We start from the raw sequence: 20,343 nt of genomic DNA, 5'->3' as shown, positions 1-20,343 counted from the left end.
AAGTGGGGAGATGCAGCCAACACTTCACCCCCAAGTGGGGAGATGCAGCCAACACTTCACCCCCAAGTGGGGAGATGCAGCCAACACTTCACCCCCAAGTGGGGAGATGCAGCCAACACTTCACCCCCAAGTGGGGAGATGCAGCCAACACTTCACCCCCAAGTGGGGAGATGCAGCCAACACTTCACCCCCAAGTGGGGAGATGCAGCCAACACTTCACCCCCAAGTGGGGAGATGCAGCCAACACTTCACCCCCAAGTGGGGAGATGCAGCCAACACTTCACCCCCAAGTGGGGAGATGCAGCCAACACATCACCCCCAAGTGGGGAGATGCAGCCAACACTTCACCCCCAAGTGGGGAGATGCAGCCAACATTTCACCCCCAATTGGGGAAATGCAGCGAACATTTCACCCCCAATTGGGGAAATGCAGCCAACATTCCACCCCCAATTGGGGAAATGCAGCCAACATTTCACCCCCAATTGGGGAAATGCAGCCAACATTCCACCCCCAATTGGGGAAATGCAGCCAACATTTCACCCCCAATTGGGGAAATGCAGCCAACATTTCACCCCCAATTGGGGAAATGCAGCCAACATTTCACCCCCAATTGGGGAAATGCAGCCAACATTTCACCACCAATTGGGGAAATGCAGCCAACATTTCACCCCCAATTGGGGAAATGCAGCCAACATTTCACCCCCAATTGGGGAAATGCAGTTAACATTTCACCCCCAATTGGGGAAATGCAGCCAACATTTCACCCCCAATTGGGGAAATGCAGCCAACATTTCACCCCCAATTGGGGAAATGCAGCCAACATTTCACCCCCAATTGGGGAAATGCAGCCAACATTTCACCCCCAATTGGGGAGATGCAGCTAACATCCCCCCCCAAGTGGGGAGATGCAGCCAACATCCCCCCAAGTGGGGAGATGCAGCCAACATTTAAGCCCCAAGTGGGGAGGTGCAGCCAACATTTAAGCCCCAAGTGGGGAGATGCAGCCAACATTTAAGCCCCAAGTGGGAGGTGCAGCCAACATTTAAGCCCGAAGTGGGGAGGTGCAGCCAACATTTAAGCCCCAAGTGGGGAGATGCAGCCAACATTTAAGCCCCAAGTGGGGAGGTGCAGCCAACATTTAAGCCCCAAGTGGGGAGGTGCAGCCAACATCCCCTCCCAATGGGTAGATGCAGGAAACATTATCCCCCACCATGAGGGGAGATGCAGCCAACATTTCACCCCCAAGTGTGGAGATGCAGCGAACATTCTCCCACAAGTAGGGAGATGCAGTCAACATTCTCCCCCCCACCCTAAGTGGGGAGAAGCAGCAAACATTTCCCCTCAAACAGAGCTACAGCCAATGTTCTCCTCAGATGGAAAATTGCAACCAACTTTGATCTAGTTACTCCCGACACCGGCCATGTTCCGGAGTGTTGGTGAGAACCATTGCTCCGAGGGCCCTTACTCAGCCGGAGTGTGTTCCTCTACCACATTTAGTACAGGTCGCTTCTGTTCAGATCTTGAGATCCACGAGAGGCGAGACAAGTAAGTAAGTAATTATCAAAAGAAGGCACCAAACCGGGAAGGCTATGTAGCACCATTAAATACGCAAAATAATCAGAGGGCGCTAAATATCACCAAGGATGCCAATACGAGAACAAAAACGCATAAGGCGAACGATATCAAAAGTATCCGAGTCACCAAGAATTCTATCGAGGGACAGGTGACCGCGAGGGGCGGTCGGAAAGCAAGACACACGCTCGTCCTGGAAGTCAGGACATTCAAGAAGGACATGCACGACCGTAAGAGGGACAATGCAACTAGGACAATAAGGAGCAGGGCGGCGCTCCATCAAGTGACCATGGGTTAAGCGAGTATGGCCAATACGCAACCTCGCTAGAGCTGTTTCCCACCGCCGGTTACGGTGGAAGGAGGACGGCCACGAGGAAACACAACATTTAAGAGTACGTAGCTTGTTACCAGTAACAGACAACCAAGAAGCCTGCCAACGGGTAAAGACTGAGGAATGGATAACCGGGTAAAAGTCGGAATACGGAATGCCTTTACGAGAGATGGGACAAGAGCGGACAGCTTCCTTAGCGGCAGCATCTGCACGCTCATTTAAAGACACGCCAATATGGCTGGGAACCCAACAAAACTCAACCGACTTAAATTTACTGTGAACGAGAAACAGCCAATGCTGGATCTCGACAACTACCGGATGAACTGGATTAAAGCACCCGAGAGCCATGAGGGCGCTACGAGAGTCAACAACAACCACAAAGGAAGACTGACAACGAGAAAGCAGGAGACGAAGAGCATAGAGAATAGCATAAAGTTCCGCTGTAAAGATGCTAGTCTCCGGAGGCAAGCGACACATATAAGTGCGATCAGGAAAAACAACAGAGTAGCCAACACCGTCCGCTGACTTAGACCCATCGGTGAAGACAGAAACGGAGCGGGAGTGAGAAGAAAAGTGCTCGAGGAAAAGGCGTTTTAGAACTGTAGGAGGGGTAAAAGCTTTAGTGATACGAGTCAAGGATGTACAAAACCGCGGAAGAGGGACCCTCCACGGGGGCAAAGAAGGAACAACACGAGGAGAAACATCAGAAATACGAACGGAAAGAGAATCCTGCAGGCGAGATAACCGGACAGAAAGAGGGAGGTGGTGAAGAGGAACAGGAACCGCAGGAGGGGTAAAAGTTAAAGCACGACAGAGACGAGAGGAAGGATGTTGCAAGGACCGCGCAAGATAGCGAAGACAGTAGCGATCACGGCGGTCCTGGAGAGACAGGAAGCCAGTGTCAACATACAAGCTAAGGACGGGAGTCGAACGAAAGGCACCAGAACTGAGGCGCAACCCAGTATGGTGCAAAGCATCAAGACGGCGAAGAGTAGAAGGAGAAGCAGACGAGTAAGCAGGGCAACCATAATCGAGCTTAGACAGGACGAGAGAGGAATGTAAAGCAAGGAGAGTGCGCCTATCTGCCCCCCAAGAAGTATGGGACAAGACCCGAAGGAGGGTAAGGGACTTAGAGCACTCAACACGGAGGTAAGAGATATGGGGAGACCAAGACAAACGAGTGTCAAGGAATAACCCCAAAAGCTTCGCGGAATCTTTGTATTCAAGGGGATGACCATAAAGTGACAAAGAGGGACGAAGAACAACCCGTTTCCGCGTAAAAGTCATGGCACAAGTCTTAGAAGTAGAGAACTTGAAGCCATGACCTGTGGCCCAAGACGACACGGCATCAATCGCAAGTTGAAGCCGGCGTTGAAGGAGAGGCGAATCATCACCCTGACAACAAAGGGTAAGATCATCGACATAGAGAGCGGAGAAGACACCAGAAGGAAGAGAGGAAAGAAGACCATTGAGGGCAACCAGAAAAAGAGTAGTGCTCAGAACACTACCCTGGGGCACACCTTCGTATTGCTGAAAAGAGGGAGAGAGAGCGGTACCAAGGCGCACCCGAAAGGAACGACGAGAGAGGAAGCTGCGGAGAAAGAGAGGGAGATGACCTCGAAGGCCAAAAGAATGAAGTTGAGATAGGATATGATAACGCCAAGTGGTGTCGTAAGCCTTTTCTAGGTCAAAAAGGACGGCAACAACGGAGGTCTTCGCAGCAAAAGCAGTACGTATATAGACCTCCAAGTTCACCAGGACATCTGTCGTGCTGCGGCACTTGCGGAAACCAAATTGAGAAGGGGAGAGGAGGTGATGGTGTTCCAGGAACCACATCAGACGAACGTTAACCATACGTTCAAAGAGTTTGCAGACACAACTTGTGAGAGCAATAGGGCGAAAGTCCTTAGGGGAAGTACCCAGAGACCCCGGTTTGCGAACAGGGAGGACAACGGCATCGAGCCAGTCCTCAGGGACTGACGACGACTCCCAGATCCGATTATACAGACTCAGTAAATACTGAGACGTGCTCGGAGGGAGATGGCGAAGCATCTCATAATGAATACCATCGGAGCCCGCCGCCGTAGAACCGCAGAGGGCCAGGGCAGAACGAAGTTCAGAGAGAGAGAAGGGATCATTATAGGGAAGCTGAAGATGAGTGCAGAAATCTAAAGGACGAGACTCAAGGACAGGTTTACGAAGAAGGAAAGATTGGGGAAGATGAAGACCAGAGCTAACAGAAGAAAAGTGGGAACCCAGTTCGGAAGCGACCTGCAACGGGTCCGCCACAAGAGTATCATGGAGGTGAAGGACCGGTGAAACATCGGGAACGAACTTACCCGCTATCTTGCGGATACGCTTCCAGATCTGGGCCAGAGGGGTTTCGGACGTAATTGTCGAGACATAAGATGCCCAACATTCACGTTTAGCCGTACGGATGGCCCTACTGGCCACCGCACTCGCTTTCCGAAAGAAAAGAAAAGAATCGGTCGTCTGCCTACGGCGGTGCTTCTTCCAGGCTGCACGCTTACAGCGGACAGCCCGAGCACAGTCCGCATTCCACCAGGGAACGCACTTCCGTGGACCCCGAGAGGAAGAGCGAGGAATAGAGCGGAGGGCAGCGTCGAAGACAGTGTCATGAAAAAGGAGGAGAGCGCGAGAGAGGGGCAGAAGGGAGAGGTCAGAGAGAGTAGCACTGAGGGAAAATAGGGTCCAGTCCGCCTTAGCAAACTGCCACCTAGGGAAAGAGAGGGAAGGGCGAAAAGAGAAAAAGGAAACAAGGATGGGGAAATGATCACTTCCATGGAGGTCATCAAGAACCTGCCATGTGAAATCTAAGTAAAGAGAAGAAGAGCAGAGAGAAAGATCAAGACAAGAAAGGGTGCGAGTTCGAGAGTCCAAATGAGTGGGCTCACCAGAATTCAGAAGAGACAGGGAAGAAGAGAGGAGAAACGGCTCAAGGAGGCGACCCCGGGTATTCGTCAGAACGTCACCCCAAAGAGAATGACGACAATTGAAGTCACCCAGCAGGAGCACAGGCTCCGGCAAGGAGTCTAGGAGCTGTTTCAAATCAGGAAGAGAGAGCGGGACACTCGGGGGGAGATAAATGGAACAAACTGTGTACCATTTCCCCACAAAGATACGAGCAGCAGAACAATGGAGAGGCGAAGGAAAAAGTAAAGGAACAAAGGGAACATCAGCCCGAATCAAGAGAGCAGAAGAATTAGAAGCCCCAGCAATGGCTGGGGGGTGGAAAAGAGAGAAAGGAATAGCCACAAAAACGACCAGGACGAGCACCAAGCATCGGCTCCTGGAGACAGACACAAAGGGGCGAAAACCGCGAAACCAGAAGTTGGAGTTCGAGGAAATTGGCGTAATAACCTCGAACGTTCCATTGAAGAATGGACAACGACGAGAAGAGAAAGGACAAAAACAGAGAACAAGGAAGAAACAAAGGCGAAAGACCAACAGAGCACGTTAAAGAATATCAGGGTCGGGATCAGGGTCAGCAAAGTCAGGGTTAGGGGGCATGGGTAAACTGAGCAAAGACGGAGGGAAGGAAACGGGAGAACAGATCAGAGGTGGGCGGGCAGGGTCCGGAGGAGGAGGAGGAGGAGGAGGAGGAGACAACGGAGAGGAGCAGTCAAGGACAGCAGCAGGAAGAGGGGGAGTAGAAAGAGAGGAGCGCACCCCAGCAAGAGCAGCAACCGAAAGGGAAGCAGGGGCCAAAGAAACCTCCATAGCAGGAACAGGGGGCACAAGCACTGAAACGGGAGGGGAAGGAGCAACAGAGCCAGAAGGAGGAGCTGAGGAAGAAAGCGAAGCCTTCTTACCCGCCGGGGAAGAGGAAGGAGAGGAGCCAGGCTTACGCTTCTGACTTAAAGAGACCGGTGTCCCAGCAACTACGTACCGGGCAACGGATTCCAGTGTCTCAACAGGAGAAGCCGAACGAGAGCACACACGACGGCCGTTAGGAGAGCGATGGACATCCGCCCGCACCGACAGGCGGCGGGGAGAGCCGATAGATGGAGGAAGAGGATGGGAAGGAGGATCGGAGGGGGACGAGGAAGGAGACACAGAAGACACGACAGACCGGGTAGAAGGAAGGGGAACCCCAGACAGAGGACCAGGAGGAGGATCCTTCGGGAGAGAACCCAAAGGGACAGAGGAGGGGCAGTGGGCGCATCAGGGTCCAAGGCCTGGAAACGGTTGTGAGTCTGAGGAAGGCGGGAAGGACGAGGAGAGGAAGAGCGCAACACGCGAGCATAAGAGATATTAGCAAAAGGCGGGAGCCGGCGAACCTGGCGCCTCGCCTCAGGAAAAGATAAACGCTCCCGGTGCTTCAAGTTGAGGACGGCTGCCTCAAGCTTGTAATGGACACACGCACGGGAGAAGGTAGGATGGGCCTCACCGCAGTTGAGGCAACGAGCCTGGGGAGAAGCGCACTCCGACTTAGAGTGACCTTCGCCACCACACAAAGGACAGAGAGAGACAGTCCCGGAGCAGCGGAGGGCACCATGCCCAAACCTCCAGCACTTGTTGCAGAGCCGAGGAGAAGGAATGTACTCCTGGACAGAGCACCTGGCACCAGCAAGAATGACAGAGGGTGGAAGGGTCCTACCATCAAAGGTAATCTTCACAACCCGGAGGGGTTGACGGCGACTACCACGAGGGGGACGAGTAAACGTGTCCACCTGGAGAATAGAATGGCCCTGGGCAGCGAGGATATGTCGAATATCGTCGTGGCAGTCGCGTAGGTCCCGAACACCGGTCGCAACATGGGGCGGGAGCAAAATAGTGCCAACACTGGCATTCAACTGAACGTTCTTCGAGACCCGAACGGGGGTCTCGCCAAGGCAGGATAAGGCAGCCAAACGGGAAGCAGCATCCTGAGAAGGAGCAGCAACGACACGTGTACCGAGACGAGTGGGGTTGAAAGTAATGGAGGCATCCACGGAATCAATGAGATGTCGATGGAGGAGAAATCGTCAGGAGGCGCAGAATCAAGAGGGAGGAGATCAAAATATTTGGCCCACGAAGCGGGACCAAACAAGGCTTGATAGGTAGCAGAACTGGAAGGAATCGAGCGAGGGCGGCCGTGACGAAGACGGCGGTGAGAACCCCCAGAGAGAGAGGGGTTAAAAGGCGCAGTAGTTACAACTAGAGAAGGAGCCACGCCAGGGGACGAGGTAGTCACCACTGGGGGCTTGGGGCTCGACCCAACCACAGAGGAGGGAGGGGAGCCAGAGGAAGGAGTCAGAGAGGCCAAAGGAGGAGCAAGGTCGGGGCCCAATGCAGCGGAGGCTACAGAGCCCGGTCTTCCAATACGGACCGACTCGGGGGCTTGGTCGCCCACCCCACGAGCCTGAGAAGGTAAACCAGAAGAAGCCGAAGCAGGGGTAATCATCTTGACGAAAGAAAGAATTCACTCACGAATGTGCCCCCACACCCACCATGGAGCCACAATTAGAGGCAGGACACCCAACAAGAAGCTATCGCCGATCTTGTCGGGGCCTCCTAGGGGTGCGTCGCGAGTATACGCCCCACAAACGCCACCTTAAGAAACCGACAGTCCGTCGAGATCGGGTTCAGTGACGAAGTGGGGATTGACAATAAAAGGTTCCCCTCGCTCTCGACGTCGGGTACTGCAGTTCTACGGGTGCATGAGTATGCCTCCTCAAGCACCCGGGCGTCAAAATAGAAGAAGTCCAAGGGAAGAACCAGAACGAGCAAAAGGTCGGTAGGAAACGGCAAGCAGATAGGAGAAGAGGGGGGAGAAAAACGAAACAGAAGGAAAAGGAAAAGATGCCCAGCAGAATTGGAGAGGACGGCAGCAGGAGCACAAGGCTAGAAAAGGACAGAGGACCGCCCCAAGGAGCATCACACTCCGGCAGCCGCCCACTAAGCCCCCACACGGCGACAACGAGCTGAGCGGGGGGGGGAGAGGCGAGACAGCAGGCCGATAGAAGGACGACGTTTGATTCCACTATGCTCGGAAGACTGTTGGGGAGTTTGGTGTCCATCTTGGTATTTGTGTTCGTTTTTATTGATTGCATGGAAGGAACACAAGAGTTGCAAGGAACATTGCCCTCAATTGGGGAGCTATAGTCAACTATCCTTTTCATGTGGTAGTGTAATCAACATTCCCCTCAAATTAAAAGTTATAGCCAAACGTTTCCATCAATGTTTGAGTTACAGCCAACATTTCCCTCTAGCGGAGAATTAAATTCAACATTCACCTTAAGTGGAGTTATACCCAACATTCCCCTTAAGAGATGCATTTACCAATATCAGTTGGAAATAGAATTGATAAAGGTTACTATTAAATTGTTAATAGTTGATCAGTAGGTTGTTGATACCAGTTGCCCTATAAATCAATTTAGTAACAAACTATTCATCTTGGCGACAATTCCTGTCTCTTTCTTGTCTAATAAGTCTGTGAAACAGTGAGACGAGAGTAACCTTTATAATAACGTTTCGCATGTATGGGATTACTCCAGACTAACATAGTCCCACGAATGTCTGCTACACCTCATACATTATCTGCATGCAGAATGCCATCTGGAAGCAAAGTTATGTAACATCTGTGTCTCTCTCAACACCATTGGCCGCATTCTCCTTCCTCAGCCAACAGTTGTGTAATAGTGTCGTATTTTCCCAGCACTGTTGGCACACAAGGGGTGTGAAACACTATGGGGCTCCCCACATTCCTTGCCGAGATGCAGTTAATATTGCTAAGAATTTCCTTGATTCCGTCTCCTGTAAATCCCACATTACACCATCTTGTCTTTGCCTCATAATATTTTTCCATTATATCAACACTGAATTAGCAGTTGTCATGATAGTGACTTTACTGTATACATTGACGCCTTACTTGTACTACCGTTCTTTCTCTGCTACTTTCTGAATGTACTAAACGCCAAAAACCAGTTGCTTTCTCTGCCGTCAGTGGTGTCCTCTTGAGCCGACACCCTTGAGTTGCACATGTGGCTACTTGTGTAACTCAACGTCTCTCAATGACAATGTCAGTCCTTAAAAAAAGACCGAGTTCACATATCCATTAGGAAGAAGCCAACTCCGCGGTGTAGCTGTCAACACACATTGCCTTGACACGAACTGGACCAACACGTTATCTTACCAGCACAACAATATATTGGACTAACCCTCAACATATAGTGAACCTACAGATAATAATATCACACTAACGAATATATTGGACTAACCTTCAACATGGACTGGACCTACAAATTATATTACAGACTCACAACATATTGGACTAACCTCATATTGATATTTGTCCGTCACGGTCTCAATTTCCCGACGGTTGAGCGTGTCATTGCGCACGTGCTGCAGAGTGATGTACTCGTTCGAGGAACTCACGAAGCAGTTAACTGTTCTTCTTACCAAGTCAAGAGTCTTATAGCTGCAAGTTGTTGGAAAAGTGTACAACAGTTATTAGGACAGTGTACATAAGTTATTGACTGTGTACACGTTATTAGTAGAGTGTCCCCCAAGTTGTTGGGAGTGTGTACCCCCCCCAAGTTGTTGGGAGTGTGTCCCCCCCCCCAAGTTGTTGGGAGTGTGTACCCCCACCCCAAGTTGTTGGGAGTGTGTCTCCCCCCCACCCCAAGTTGGTGGGGAGAGTGGTCCCCTCCCCAAATTGTTGGGAGAGTGTCCCTCCAAGTCGTTGGAAAGAGTGTTTCCCCCAAGTTGTTGGGAGTGTCCCCCCCCCAAAGTTGTTGGGAGTGTGTCCGCCCCCCCAAAGTTGTTGGGAGTGTGTCCGCCCCAAGTTGTTGAGAGAGTGTCCCATTAAGTTGTTGGGCGAGTGTCCCCCCCCCCCCCCAAGTTGTTGGGAAGATTGTTCTCCCCAAGTAGTTGGGAGAGTGTCCCCCACAAGTTGCTGGGAAAGAGTATCCCCCACAAGTTGTTGGGGAAAGAGTGTCCCCCCCCCCCCCCAAGTTGTTGGGAAGAGTGCCCCCCCCCCTGCAAAGTTGTTGGGAAGAGTGCCTCCCCCCCCCTGCAAAGTTGTTGGGAGAACTTTGAGAGTTCATTTTTCAATTACCCTTGACAGTGAAGAAAAACGTAATATTGAGAAGTAAATAATTATCAAAAGAAGGCACCAAACCGGGAAGGCTATGTAGCACCATCAAATGTGCGGAATAATCAGCGAGCGCTAAATATCACCAAGGATGCCAATACGGGAACATAAACGCATAAGGCGAACAATATCAAAAGTATCCGAGTCACCAAGAATTCCATTGAGGGACAGGCGACCGCGAGGGGCCGTCGGAAAGCAAGACACACGCTCGTCCTGGAAGTCAGGACATTCAAGAAGGACATGCACGACTGTAAGAGGGACAATGCAATTAGGACAATAAGGAGCAGGGCGGTGCTCCATCAAGTGACTATGGGTTAAGCGAGTATGGCTAATACGCAACCTCGCCAGAGCCGTTTCCCATCGCCGGTTACGGTGGCAGGACGGCCACAAGGAAAAACAACATTTAAGAGTACGAAGTTTGTTACCAGTAACAGACGACCAAGAAGCCTGCCAACAGGTAAGAATGGAAGAATGGATAACCGGGTAAAAGTTGGAATATGGAATAACTTTACGAGAGATGGGACAAGAGCGGACAGCTTCCTTGGCGGCAGCATCCGCACGCTCATTTATAGACACACCAATATGGCTGGGAACCCAACAAAACTCAACCAACTTAAATGTACTGTGGACAAGAAACAGCCAACGCTGGATCTCGACAACTACTGGATTAACTGGATTAAAGGACCCGAGAGCCATGAGGGCACTACGCGAGTCAACAACAACTACAAAGGAAGACTGACAATGAGAAAGCAGAAGACGAGGAGCATGGAGAATAGCATAAAGCTCTGCTGTAAAGATGCTAGTCTCCGGAGGTAAGCGACACATATAAGTGCGATCAGGAAAAAAAACAGAGTAGCCAACACCATCTGCAGACTTAGAACCATCAGTGAAGACAGAAACGGAGCGGGAGTGAGAAGAAAAGTGCTCAAGGAAAAGGCGTTTTAGAACCGTAGGAGGGGTAAAAGCTTTAGTGATGCGGGTCAAGGAGGTACAAAGCTGCGGAAGGGGAACTCTCCACGGGGCAAAGAAGGAACAACGAGGAGAAACATTAGAAACACAAACGGAAAGAGAATCCTGTAAGTGAGATAACCGGACAGAAAGAGGGAGGTGGTGAAGAGGAACAGGAACCGCAGGAGGGGTAAAAGTTAAAGCACGACAGAGGCGAGAGGAAGGATGTTGTAAGGATCGCGCAAGATAGCGAAGACAGTACCCAGCAAACAATTTTAGGTTGCCACAACATATCTGGAAAGTATTTGAAAGTATTGGAAACGTTTGTTTTATCGTATCAGATACGATATTGTGTGTGGACTTAAATAGGTTTCCAAAACTTATAACCAAGACATATGTATCTAACACTAATTTGAGATGTTGTGGCAACTTTACACTCCTAACATGAGTCATTCATAATCCATTCATACACCAATGTGAATCTCTTATGAAAGGTTTGAGCCAATAATCTGAACCCTTTTCACATCTTTGTGTTTTAAAGTTAAATTTCTTGAAATTAAATTATATTTTATATTATATTATTTTTATTATATTTTATATTATATTATTATTTTCAATTTAAATATTAAAACCATTGAAGGGTAAAAAAATCTAATAATTTATATTTCTTTTATTATTTACTAACAATTATAATTATTTACTAACGGAGAGAGGGGAGGCTGTACGGCGGAGAGTGGCGGCTGTGGCGGACAGTGGCGGCGGGCGGACAGTGGCGGCGGGCGGACAGTGGTGGCGGTGGCAGACAGTGGTGGCGGTGGCAGACAGTGGTGGCGGTGGCAGACAGTGGTGGCGGTAGCGGACAGTGGTGGCGGTGGCGGATAGTGGAAGCGGGCGGACGGTGGCGGATAGTGGAAGCGGGCGGACAGTGGCGGCGGGCGGACAGTGGCGGCGGGCGGACAGTGGCGGCGGGCGGACAGTGGCGGCGGGCGGACAGTGGCGGCGGGCGGACAGTGGCGGCTGTGGCGGATAGTCGGCGGGCGGACCGTGGCGGCTTTGGCGGCGGTGGTGGACAGTGGCGGCGGCGGTGGTGGACAGTGGCGGCGGTGGACAGTGCGGCGGCGGTGGTGGACAGTGGCGGCGGCGGTGGTGGACAGTGGCGGCGGCGGTGGTGGACAGTGGCGGCGGCGGTGGTGGACAGTGGCGGCGGCGGTGGTGGACAGTGGCGGCGGCGGTGGACAGTGGCGGCGGCGGTGGTGGACAGTGGCGGCGGCGGTGGTGGACAGTGGCGGCGGCGGTGGTGGACAGTGGCGGCGGCGGTGGTGGACAGTGGCGGCGGCGGTGGTGGACAGTGGCGGCGGCGGTGGTGGACAGTGGCGGCGGCGGTGGTGGACAGTGGCGGCGGCGGTGGTGGACAGTGGCGGCGGCGGTGGTGGACAGTGGCGGCGGCGGTGGTGGACAGTGGCGGCGGCGGTGGTGGACAGTGGCGGCGGCGGTGGTGGACAGTGGCGGCGGCGGTGGTGGACAGTGGCGGCGGCGGTGGTGGACAGTGGCGGCGGCGGTGGTGGACAGTGGCGGCGGCGGTGGTGGACAGTGGCGGCGGCGGTGGTGGACAGTGGCGGCGGCGGTGGTGGACAGTGGCGGCGGCGGTGGTGACAGTGGCGGCGGCGGTGGTGGACAGTGGCGGCGGCGGGCGGACAGTGGCGGCGGCGGGCGGACAGTGGCGGCGGCGGGCGGACAGTGGCGGCGGCGGGCGGACAGTGGCGGCGGCGGGCGGACAGTGGCGGCGGCGGGCGGACAGTGGCGGCGGCGGGCGGACAGTGGTGGCGGCGGGCGGACAGTGGTGGCGGCGGCGGACAGTGGTGGCGGTGGCAGACAGTGGTGGCGGTGGCAGACAGTGGTGGCGGTGGCGGACAGTGGTGGCGGTGGCGGATAGTGGAAGCGGGCGGACAGTGGCGGCGGGCGGACAGTGGCGGCGGTGGCGGATAGTGGCGGCGGGCGGACAGTGGCGTCGGGCGGACAGTGGCGGCGGTGGCGGATAGTGGCGGCGGGCGGACAGTGGCGGCGGGCGGACAGTGGCGGCGGGGCGGATAGTGGCGGCGGGCGGACAGTGGCGGCGGGCGGACAGTGGCGGCGGGCGGACAGTGGCGGCGGGCGGACAGTGGCGGCGGGCGGACAGTGGTGGCTGTGGCGGATAGTGGCGGCGGGCGGACCGTGGGGTTGGGGACAGTGGCGGCGGCGGCGGTGGTGGACAGTGCGCGGCGGACAGTGGCGGCGCGGGCGGACAGTGGCGGCGGCGGGCGGACAGTGGCGGCGGCGGGCGGACAGTGGCGGCGGCGGGCGGACAGTGGCGGCGGCGGGCGGACAGTGGCGGCGGCGGGCGGACAGTGGTGGCGGCGGGCGGACAGTGGTGGCGGCGGGCGGACAGTGGTGGCGGTGGCAGACAGTGGTGGCGGTGGCAGACAGTGGTGGCGGTGGCAGACAGTGGCGGCGGTGGCGGACAGTGGCGGCGGTGGCGGACAGTGGCGGCTGTGTCTGGCGGTGGTGGCGGGTGGCGGCGTCTGTGATGAGTGGTGGCGGCTGGCGGTGGTGGGTGGTGGCGGCGGCGGTGGTGGTGGGTGGTGGCGGCGGCGGTGGTGGTGGGTGGTGGTGGCGGCGGCTGGTGGTGGTGGCGGCGGTGGTGGTGGGTGTGGTGGTGGCGCGGCGGCTGGTGGTGGTCGTGGGTGGTGGCGGCGGGTGGTGGGTGGCGGCGACGGCTGGTGGTGGTGGGTGGTGGCGGCGGGTGGTGGCGGCTGTGGTGGGTGGTGGCGGGCGGTGGCGGGCGGTGGCGGGCGGCGGCGGCTGTGGTGGGTGGTGACGATCGGCGGTGGGGGGGCTGGTGGCGGCTGGCGGTGGGTGGTGGAGGGTGGCGGGTGGTGGTGGGTGGTGGCGGGTGGCGGCTGGTGGTGGGTGGTGGCGGCGGCGGCGGCGGTGATGGGTGGTGGCGGCGGTGATGGGTGGTGGCGGCGGCGGTGGTGGTGGGTGGTGGTGGCGGCGGCGGTGATGGGTGGTGGCGGCGGCGGCTGGTGGTGGTGGGTGGTGGTGGTGGTGGGTGGTGGCGGCGGCGGGTGGTGGCGGTGGTGGGTGGCGGTGGCTGGTGGCGGCGGGTGGTGAGTGGCGGTGGCTGGTGGCGGGTGGCGGCTGGTGGTGGGTGGTGGCGGGTGGCGGCTGGTGGTGGCGGGTGGCGGCTGGTGGTGGCGGGTGGCGGCTGGTGGTGGGTGGTGGCGGCGGCGGCGGTGATGGGTGGTGGCGGCAGCGGTGGTGGTGGGTGGTGGTGGCGGCGGCGGTGATGGGTGGTGGCGGCGGCGGTGGTGGTGGGTGGTGGGGCGGCGGCGGTGATGGGTGGTGGCGGCGGTGGTGGTGGGTGGTTGTGGTGGCGGCGGCGGCTGGTGGTGGTGGTGGGTGGTGGTGGTGGCGGTGGGTGGCAGTGGTGGGTGGCGGTAGCTGGTGGCGGCGGGTGGTGGGTGGTGGCGGCGGGTGGTGAGTATCGGTGGTGGGTGGTGGTGGCTGGTGGCGGGTGGTGGCGGGTGGCGGCGGGTGGCGGCTGGTGGTGGGTGGTGGCGGCTGGTGGTGGGTGGCGGCTGGTGGTGGGTGGTGGCGGGTGGTGAGTGGTGGTGGTGGGTGGCGGTGGCTGGTGGCGGCTGGTGGTGGGTGGTGGCGGGTGGCGGCTGGTGGTGGGTGGTGGCGGGTGGCGGCTGGTGGTGGGTGGTGGCGGGTGGCGGCTGGTGGTGGGTGGTGGCGGGTGGCGGCTGGTGGTGGGTGGCGGGTGGCGGCTGCTGGTGGGTGGTGGCGGGTGGTGGTGGGTGGTGGCAGGTGGCGGCTGGTGGTGGGTGGTGGCAGGTGGCGGCTGGTGGTGGGTGGCGGCTGGTGGTGGGTGGCGGGTGGCGGCTGGTGGTGGGTGGCGGGTGGCGGCTGGTGGTGGGTGGCGGCTGGTGGGTGGTGGCGGGTGGCGGCTGGTGGTGGGTGGTGGCGGGTGGCGGCGGGTGGTGGGTGGTGGGTGGCGGCTGGTGGTGGGTGGCGGGTGGCGGCGGGTGGCGGCTGGTGGAGGCTGGTGGCGGCTGGTGGTGGGTGGCGGGTGGCGGCTGGTGGTGGGCGGCGGGTGGCGGCTGGTGGCGGCCAGCTGGGACACACCCTTCACCACTGAAGGTCTGAGAACAACTAACCATATGTCTCTCTCACCCACCAGCCCAGTGTTGCCAGCTCGCGCTCTCAAAATGTTTCCTTCAAAGATTGTATATTATCTTTGAACAACAAGTTTGATTATCAAGGAAATAATGCATATATTATTGTCACATTAATACTGTGCAATATCTTATTACATTCCTGCTAAATAATTATAATTTGAAACAGGACAAAAAATCCCACATATATATAAAAACCAACATTAGAGATCACGAGGCCTAGGCCTCGCCTGTGACCACACATCCTGCCTCCCTGGCCTGCTATACCCTCTCACACCTCACACTCTTAACTCTCATAATCACTCTCACTCTCTTACTCTCTGTCACTCCTACTCTCTGTCACTCCTACTCTCTGTCACTCCTACTCTCTGTCACTCCTACTCTCTGTCACTCCTACTCTCTGTCACTCCTACTCTCTGTCACTCCTACTCTCTGTCACTCCTACTCTCTGTCACTCCTACTCTCTGTCACTCCTACTCTCTGTCACTCCTACTCTCTGTCACTCCTACTCTCTGTCACTCCTACTCTCTGTCACTCCTACTCTCTGTCACTCCTACTCTCTGTCACTCCTACTCTCTGTCACTCCTACTCTCTGTCACTCCTACTCTCTGTCACTCCTACTCTCTGTCACTCCTACTCTCTGTCACTCCTACTCTCTGTCACTCCTACTCTCTGTCACTCCTACTCTCTGTCACTCCTACTCTCTGTCACTCCTACTCTCTGTCACTCCTACTCTCTGTCACTCCTACTCTCTGTCACTCCTACTCTCTGTCACTCCTACTCTCTGTCACTCCTACTCTCTGTCACTCCTACTCTCTGTCACTCCTACTCTCTGTCACTCCTACTCTCTGTCACTCCTACTCTCTGTCACTCCTACTCTCTGTCACTCCTACTCTCTGTCACTCCTACTCTCTGTCACTCCTACTCTCTGTCACTCCTACTCTCTGTCACTCCTACTCTCTGTCACTCCTACTCTCTGTCACTCCTACTCTCTGTCACTCCTACTCTCTGTCACTCCTACTCTCTGTCACTCCTACTCTCTGTCACTCCTACTCTCTGTCACTCCTACTCTCTGTCACTCCTACTCTCTGTCACTCCTACTCTCTGTCACTCCTACTCTCTGTCACTCCTACTCTCTGTCACTCCTACTCTCTGTCACTCCTACTCTCTGTCACTCCTACTCTCTGTCACTCCTACTCTCTGTCACTCCTACTCTCTGTCACTCCTACTCTCTGTCACTCCTACTCTCTGTCACTCCTACTCTCTGTCACTCCTACTCTCTGTCACTCCTACTCTCTGTCACTCCTACTCTCTGTCACTCCTACTCTCTGTCACTCCTACTCTCTGTCACTCCTACTCTCTGTCACTCCTACTCTCTGTCACTCCTACTCTCTGTCACTCCTACTCTCTGTCACTCCTACTCTCTGTCACTCCTACTCTCTGTCACTCCTACTCTCTGTCACTCCTACTCTCTGTCACTCCTACTCTCTGTCACTCCTACTCTCTGTCACTCCTACTCTCTGTCACTCCTACTCTCTGTCACTCCTACTCTCTGTCACTCCTACTCTCTGTCACTCCTACTCTCTGTCACTCCTACTCTCTGTCACTCCTACTCTCTGTCACTCCTACTCTCTGTCACTCCTACTCTCTGTCACTCCTACTCTCTGTCACTCCTACTCTCTGTCACTCCTACTCTCTGTCACTCCTACTCTCTGTCACTCCTACTCTCTGTCACTCCTACTCTCTGTCACTCCTACTCTCTGTCACTCCTACTCTCTGTCACTCCTACTCTCTGTCACTCCTACTCTCTGTCACTCCTACTCTCTGTCACTCCTACTCTCTGTCACTCCTACTCTCTGTCACTCCTACTCTCTGTCACTCCTACTCTCTGTCACTCCTACTCACTCTCAGTCACCCTTACCCATTCATACTCACTCTCTCTCTTACTCTCATACTCTTACTCTCAATTACTCTTACTCTCAATTACTCTTACTCCCAATCACTCCTACTCCCAATCACTCCTACTCTCAATCACTCCTACTCTCAATCACTCCTACTCTCATTCTTACTCTTACTCTCACTCTTACTCCCAATCACTCTTACTCCCAATCACTCTTACTCTCAATCACTCTTACTCTCAATCACTCTTACTCTCATTCTTACTCTTACTCGCTCTTACTCTCAATCACTCTTATTCTCATTCTTACTCTCACTCTAACTCCTACTCCCAATCACTCTTACTCTCAATCACTCTTACTCTCAATCACTCTTACTCCCAATCACTCTTACTCTCAATCACAATCAATCAATAGCGATCACGGCGGTCCTGGAAAGACAGGAAGCCAGTGTCAACATACAAGCTAAGGACGGGAGTCGAACGAAAGGCACCCCAACTGAGGCGCAACCCAGTATGGTGCAAAGCATCAAGACGGCGACGAGTAGAAGGAGAAGCAGACGAGTAAGCAGGGCAACCATAATCGAGCTTAGACAGGACGAGAGAGGAATGTAAAGCAAGGAGAGTGCGCCTATCCGCTCCCCAAGAAGTATGGGACAATACCCGAAGGAAGGCAAGGGCCTTAGAGCACTCAACACGGAGGTAAGAGATATGGGGAGACCAAGACAAACGAGTGTCAAGGAATAACCCCAAAAGCTTCGCAGAATCTTTGTACTCAAGGGGATGACCATAAAGTGACAAAGAGGGACGAAGAACGACCCGTTTCGGAGTAAGAGTCATGGCACAAGTCTTAGTAGAAGAAATTGAAGCCATGATCGGTGGCCCAAGACGACTCGGCATCAATCACAAGTTGAAGCCGGCGCTGAAGGAGAGGCGAATCATCACCCTGACAGCAAAGGGTAAGATCGACATAGAGAGCAGAAAAGACACCTGAAGGAAGAGAGGAAAGAAGACCATTGAGGGCAACCAGAAAAAGAGTAGTGCTCAGAACACTAGCCTTGGGCACACCTTCGTACTGCTGAAAAGAGGCAGAGAGCGCGGTACCAAGGCGCACCCGAAAGGGACGACGAGAGAGGAAGCTGTGGAGAAAGAGAGGGAGATGACCACGAAGGCCAAAAGAATGAAGCTGGGATAGAATATGATATCGCCAAGTGGTGTCGTAAGCCTTTTCCAGGTAAAAAGAGACGGCAACAACGGAGGTCCTCGCAGCAAAAGCAGTACGAATATAGACCTCCAAGTTCACCAGGACATCTGTCGTGCTGTGGCACTTGCGGAAACCAAATTGAGAAGGGGAGAGGTGGTGATGGTGTTCCAGGAACCACATCAGACGAACGTTAACCATACGTACAAAGAGTTTGCAGACAACTTGTGAGGGCAATAGGGCGAAAGTCCATAGGGGAAGTTCCCAGAGACCCTGGTTTGCGAACAGGGAGGACAACGGCATCGAGCCAGTCCTCAGGGACTGACGACGACTCCCAGATCCGATTATACAGACTCAGTAAATACCGAGACGTGCACGGAGGGAGATGGCGAAGCATCTCAATGAATACCATCGGACCCCGCCGCTGTAGAACCGCAGAGGGCCAGGGCAGAACGAAGTTCAGAGAGAGAGAAGGGATCGTTATAGGCAAGTCGAAGACGAGTGCAGAAATCTAAAGGACGAGACTCAAGAACAGGTTTACGAAGAAGGAAAGATTGGGGAAGATGAAGACCAGAGCTAACAGAAGAAAAGTGAGAACCCAGTTCGGTAGCGACCTGCAACGGGTCCGCCACAAGAGTACCACGGAGTTAAAGGACCGCGGAAACATCGGGAACGAACTTACCCGTAATCTGGCGAATACGCTTCCAGATCTGTGACAGGGGAGTTTCGGACGTAATTGTGGAGACATAAGTCCAACATTCACGTTTAGCCATACGGATGGCCCTACGGGCCACCTCACTCGCTTTCCAAAAGAAAAGAATCGGTCGTCTGCCGCCGGCGGTGCCTCATCCAAGTTGCACGCTTACAGCGGACAACCCGAGCACAGTCCGCATTCCACCAGGGAACGCACTTCCATGGACCCCGAGAGGAAGAGCGAGGAATAGAGCGGAGGGCAGCGTCGAAGACAGTGTCATGAAAAAGGAGGAGAGCGCGAGGGAGAGGTCAGAGAGAGCAGCACTGAGGGTAAATAGGTTCCAGTCCGCTTTAGCAAACTGCCACCTAAGAAAAGAGAGGGAAGGGCGAAACGAGAAAAAGGAAACAAGGATAGGGAAATGATCACTGCCATGGAGGTCAAGAACCTGCCACGTGAAATCTAAGTAAAGAGAAGAAGAGCAGAGAGAAAGATTAAGACAGGAAAGGGTGCGAGTCCGAGAGTCCAAATGAGTGGGCTCACCAGAATTCAGAAGAGACAGGGAAGAAGAGAGGAGAAACGGCTCAAGAAAGCGACCCCGGGTATTCGTGAAAACATCACCCCAAAGAGAATGACGACAATTGAAGTCACCCAGCAGGAGCACAGGCTCCGGCAAGGAGTCCAAGAGATGTTTCAAATCAGGAAGAGAAAGCAGGACACTCGGGGGGATAAATGTAAGAAACTGTGTACCATTTCCCCACAAAGATACGAGCAGCAGAACAATGGAGAAGCAAAGGAAAAGGTAAAGGAACAAAGGGAACATCAGCGCGGAACAAGAGAGCAGAAGAATTAGGGACCCCAGCAATGGCTGGGGGGGGGGGGGAGGAGAGAAAGGAATAGCCAATAAAACGACCAGGACGAGCACCAAGCATCGGCTCCTGGAGACAGACACAAAACGAAAACAGGCGAAAACCACGAAATCATAAGTTGGAGTTCGAGGAAATTGGCGTAATAACCTCGAACGTTCCATTGAAGAATACACATCGACGAGAAGGGAAAGGACAACAGAGAACAAGGAAGAAACTAAGGCGAAAGAGCAACACAGCACGTTAAAGAATATCAGGGTCGGGATCAGGGTCAGCAAAGTCAGGGTTAGGGGGCATGGGTAAACTGAGCAAAGACGGAGGGAAGGAAGCGGGAGAACAGACCAGAGGTGGGCGGGCGGGGTCCGGAGGAGGAGGAGGAGGGAGGAAGGAGGAGGAGACAAAGGAGAGAAGCAGTCAAGGACAGCAGCAGGAAGAGGGGGAGTAGAAAGAGGAGTTCACCTCAGCAAGAGCAGCAACCGAAAGGGAAGCAGGGGCCAAAAAAACCTCCATAGCAGGAACAGGGGG

The 20,343-nt window shown here is 54.7% G+C and overlaps 1 protein-coding gene across 1 annotated transcript in view; it reads right to left on the bottom strand.

Moving 5' to 3' along the window:
* LOC138355201 (F-box DNA helicase 1-like) overlaps nucleotides 1–20,343 on the bottom strand; it is a 168,384-nt gene that overhangs the window by 5,674 nt on the left and 142,367 nt on the right. Inside the window, exon 7 of the mRNA XM_069310055.1 lies at nucleotides 9,185–9,326. Coding sequence (XP_069166156.1) covers nucleotides 9,185–9,326 — 142 coding nt within the window. The remainder of the gene's footprint in view (nucleotides 1–9,184; nucleotides 9,327–20,343) is intronic.

This window comes from Procambarus clarkii, chromosome 66 (genome assembly GCF_040958095.1).
Source record: "Procambarus clarkii isolate CNS0578487 chromosome 66, FALCON_Pclarkii_2.0, whole genome shotgun sequence".
NCBI classification, from domain to species: Eukaryota; Metazoa; Arthropoda; class Malacostraca; order Decapoda; family Cambaridae; genus Procambarus; species Procambarus clarkii.
The sequence above is the reverse complement of the archived record's forward strand: the minus strand, read 5'-3'. Positions and strand labels throughout refer to the sequence as shown.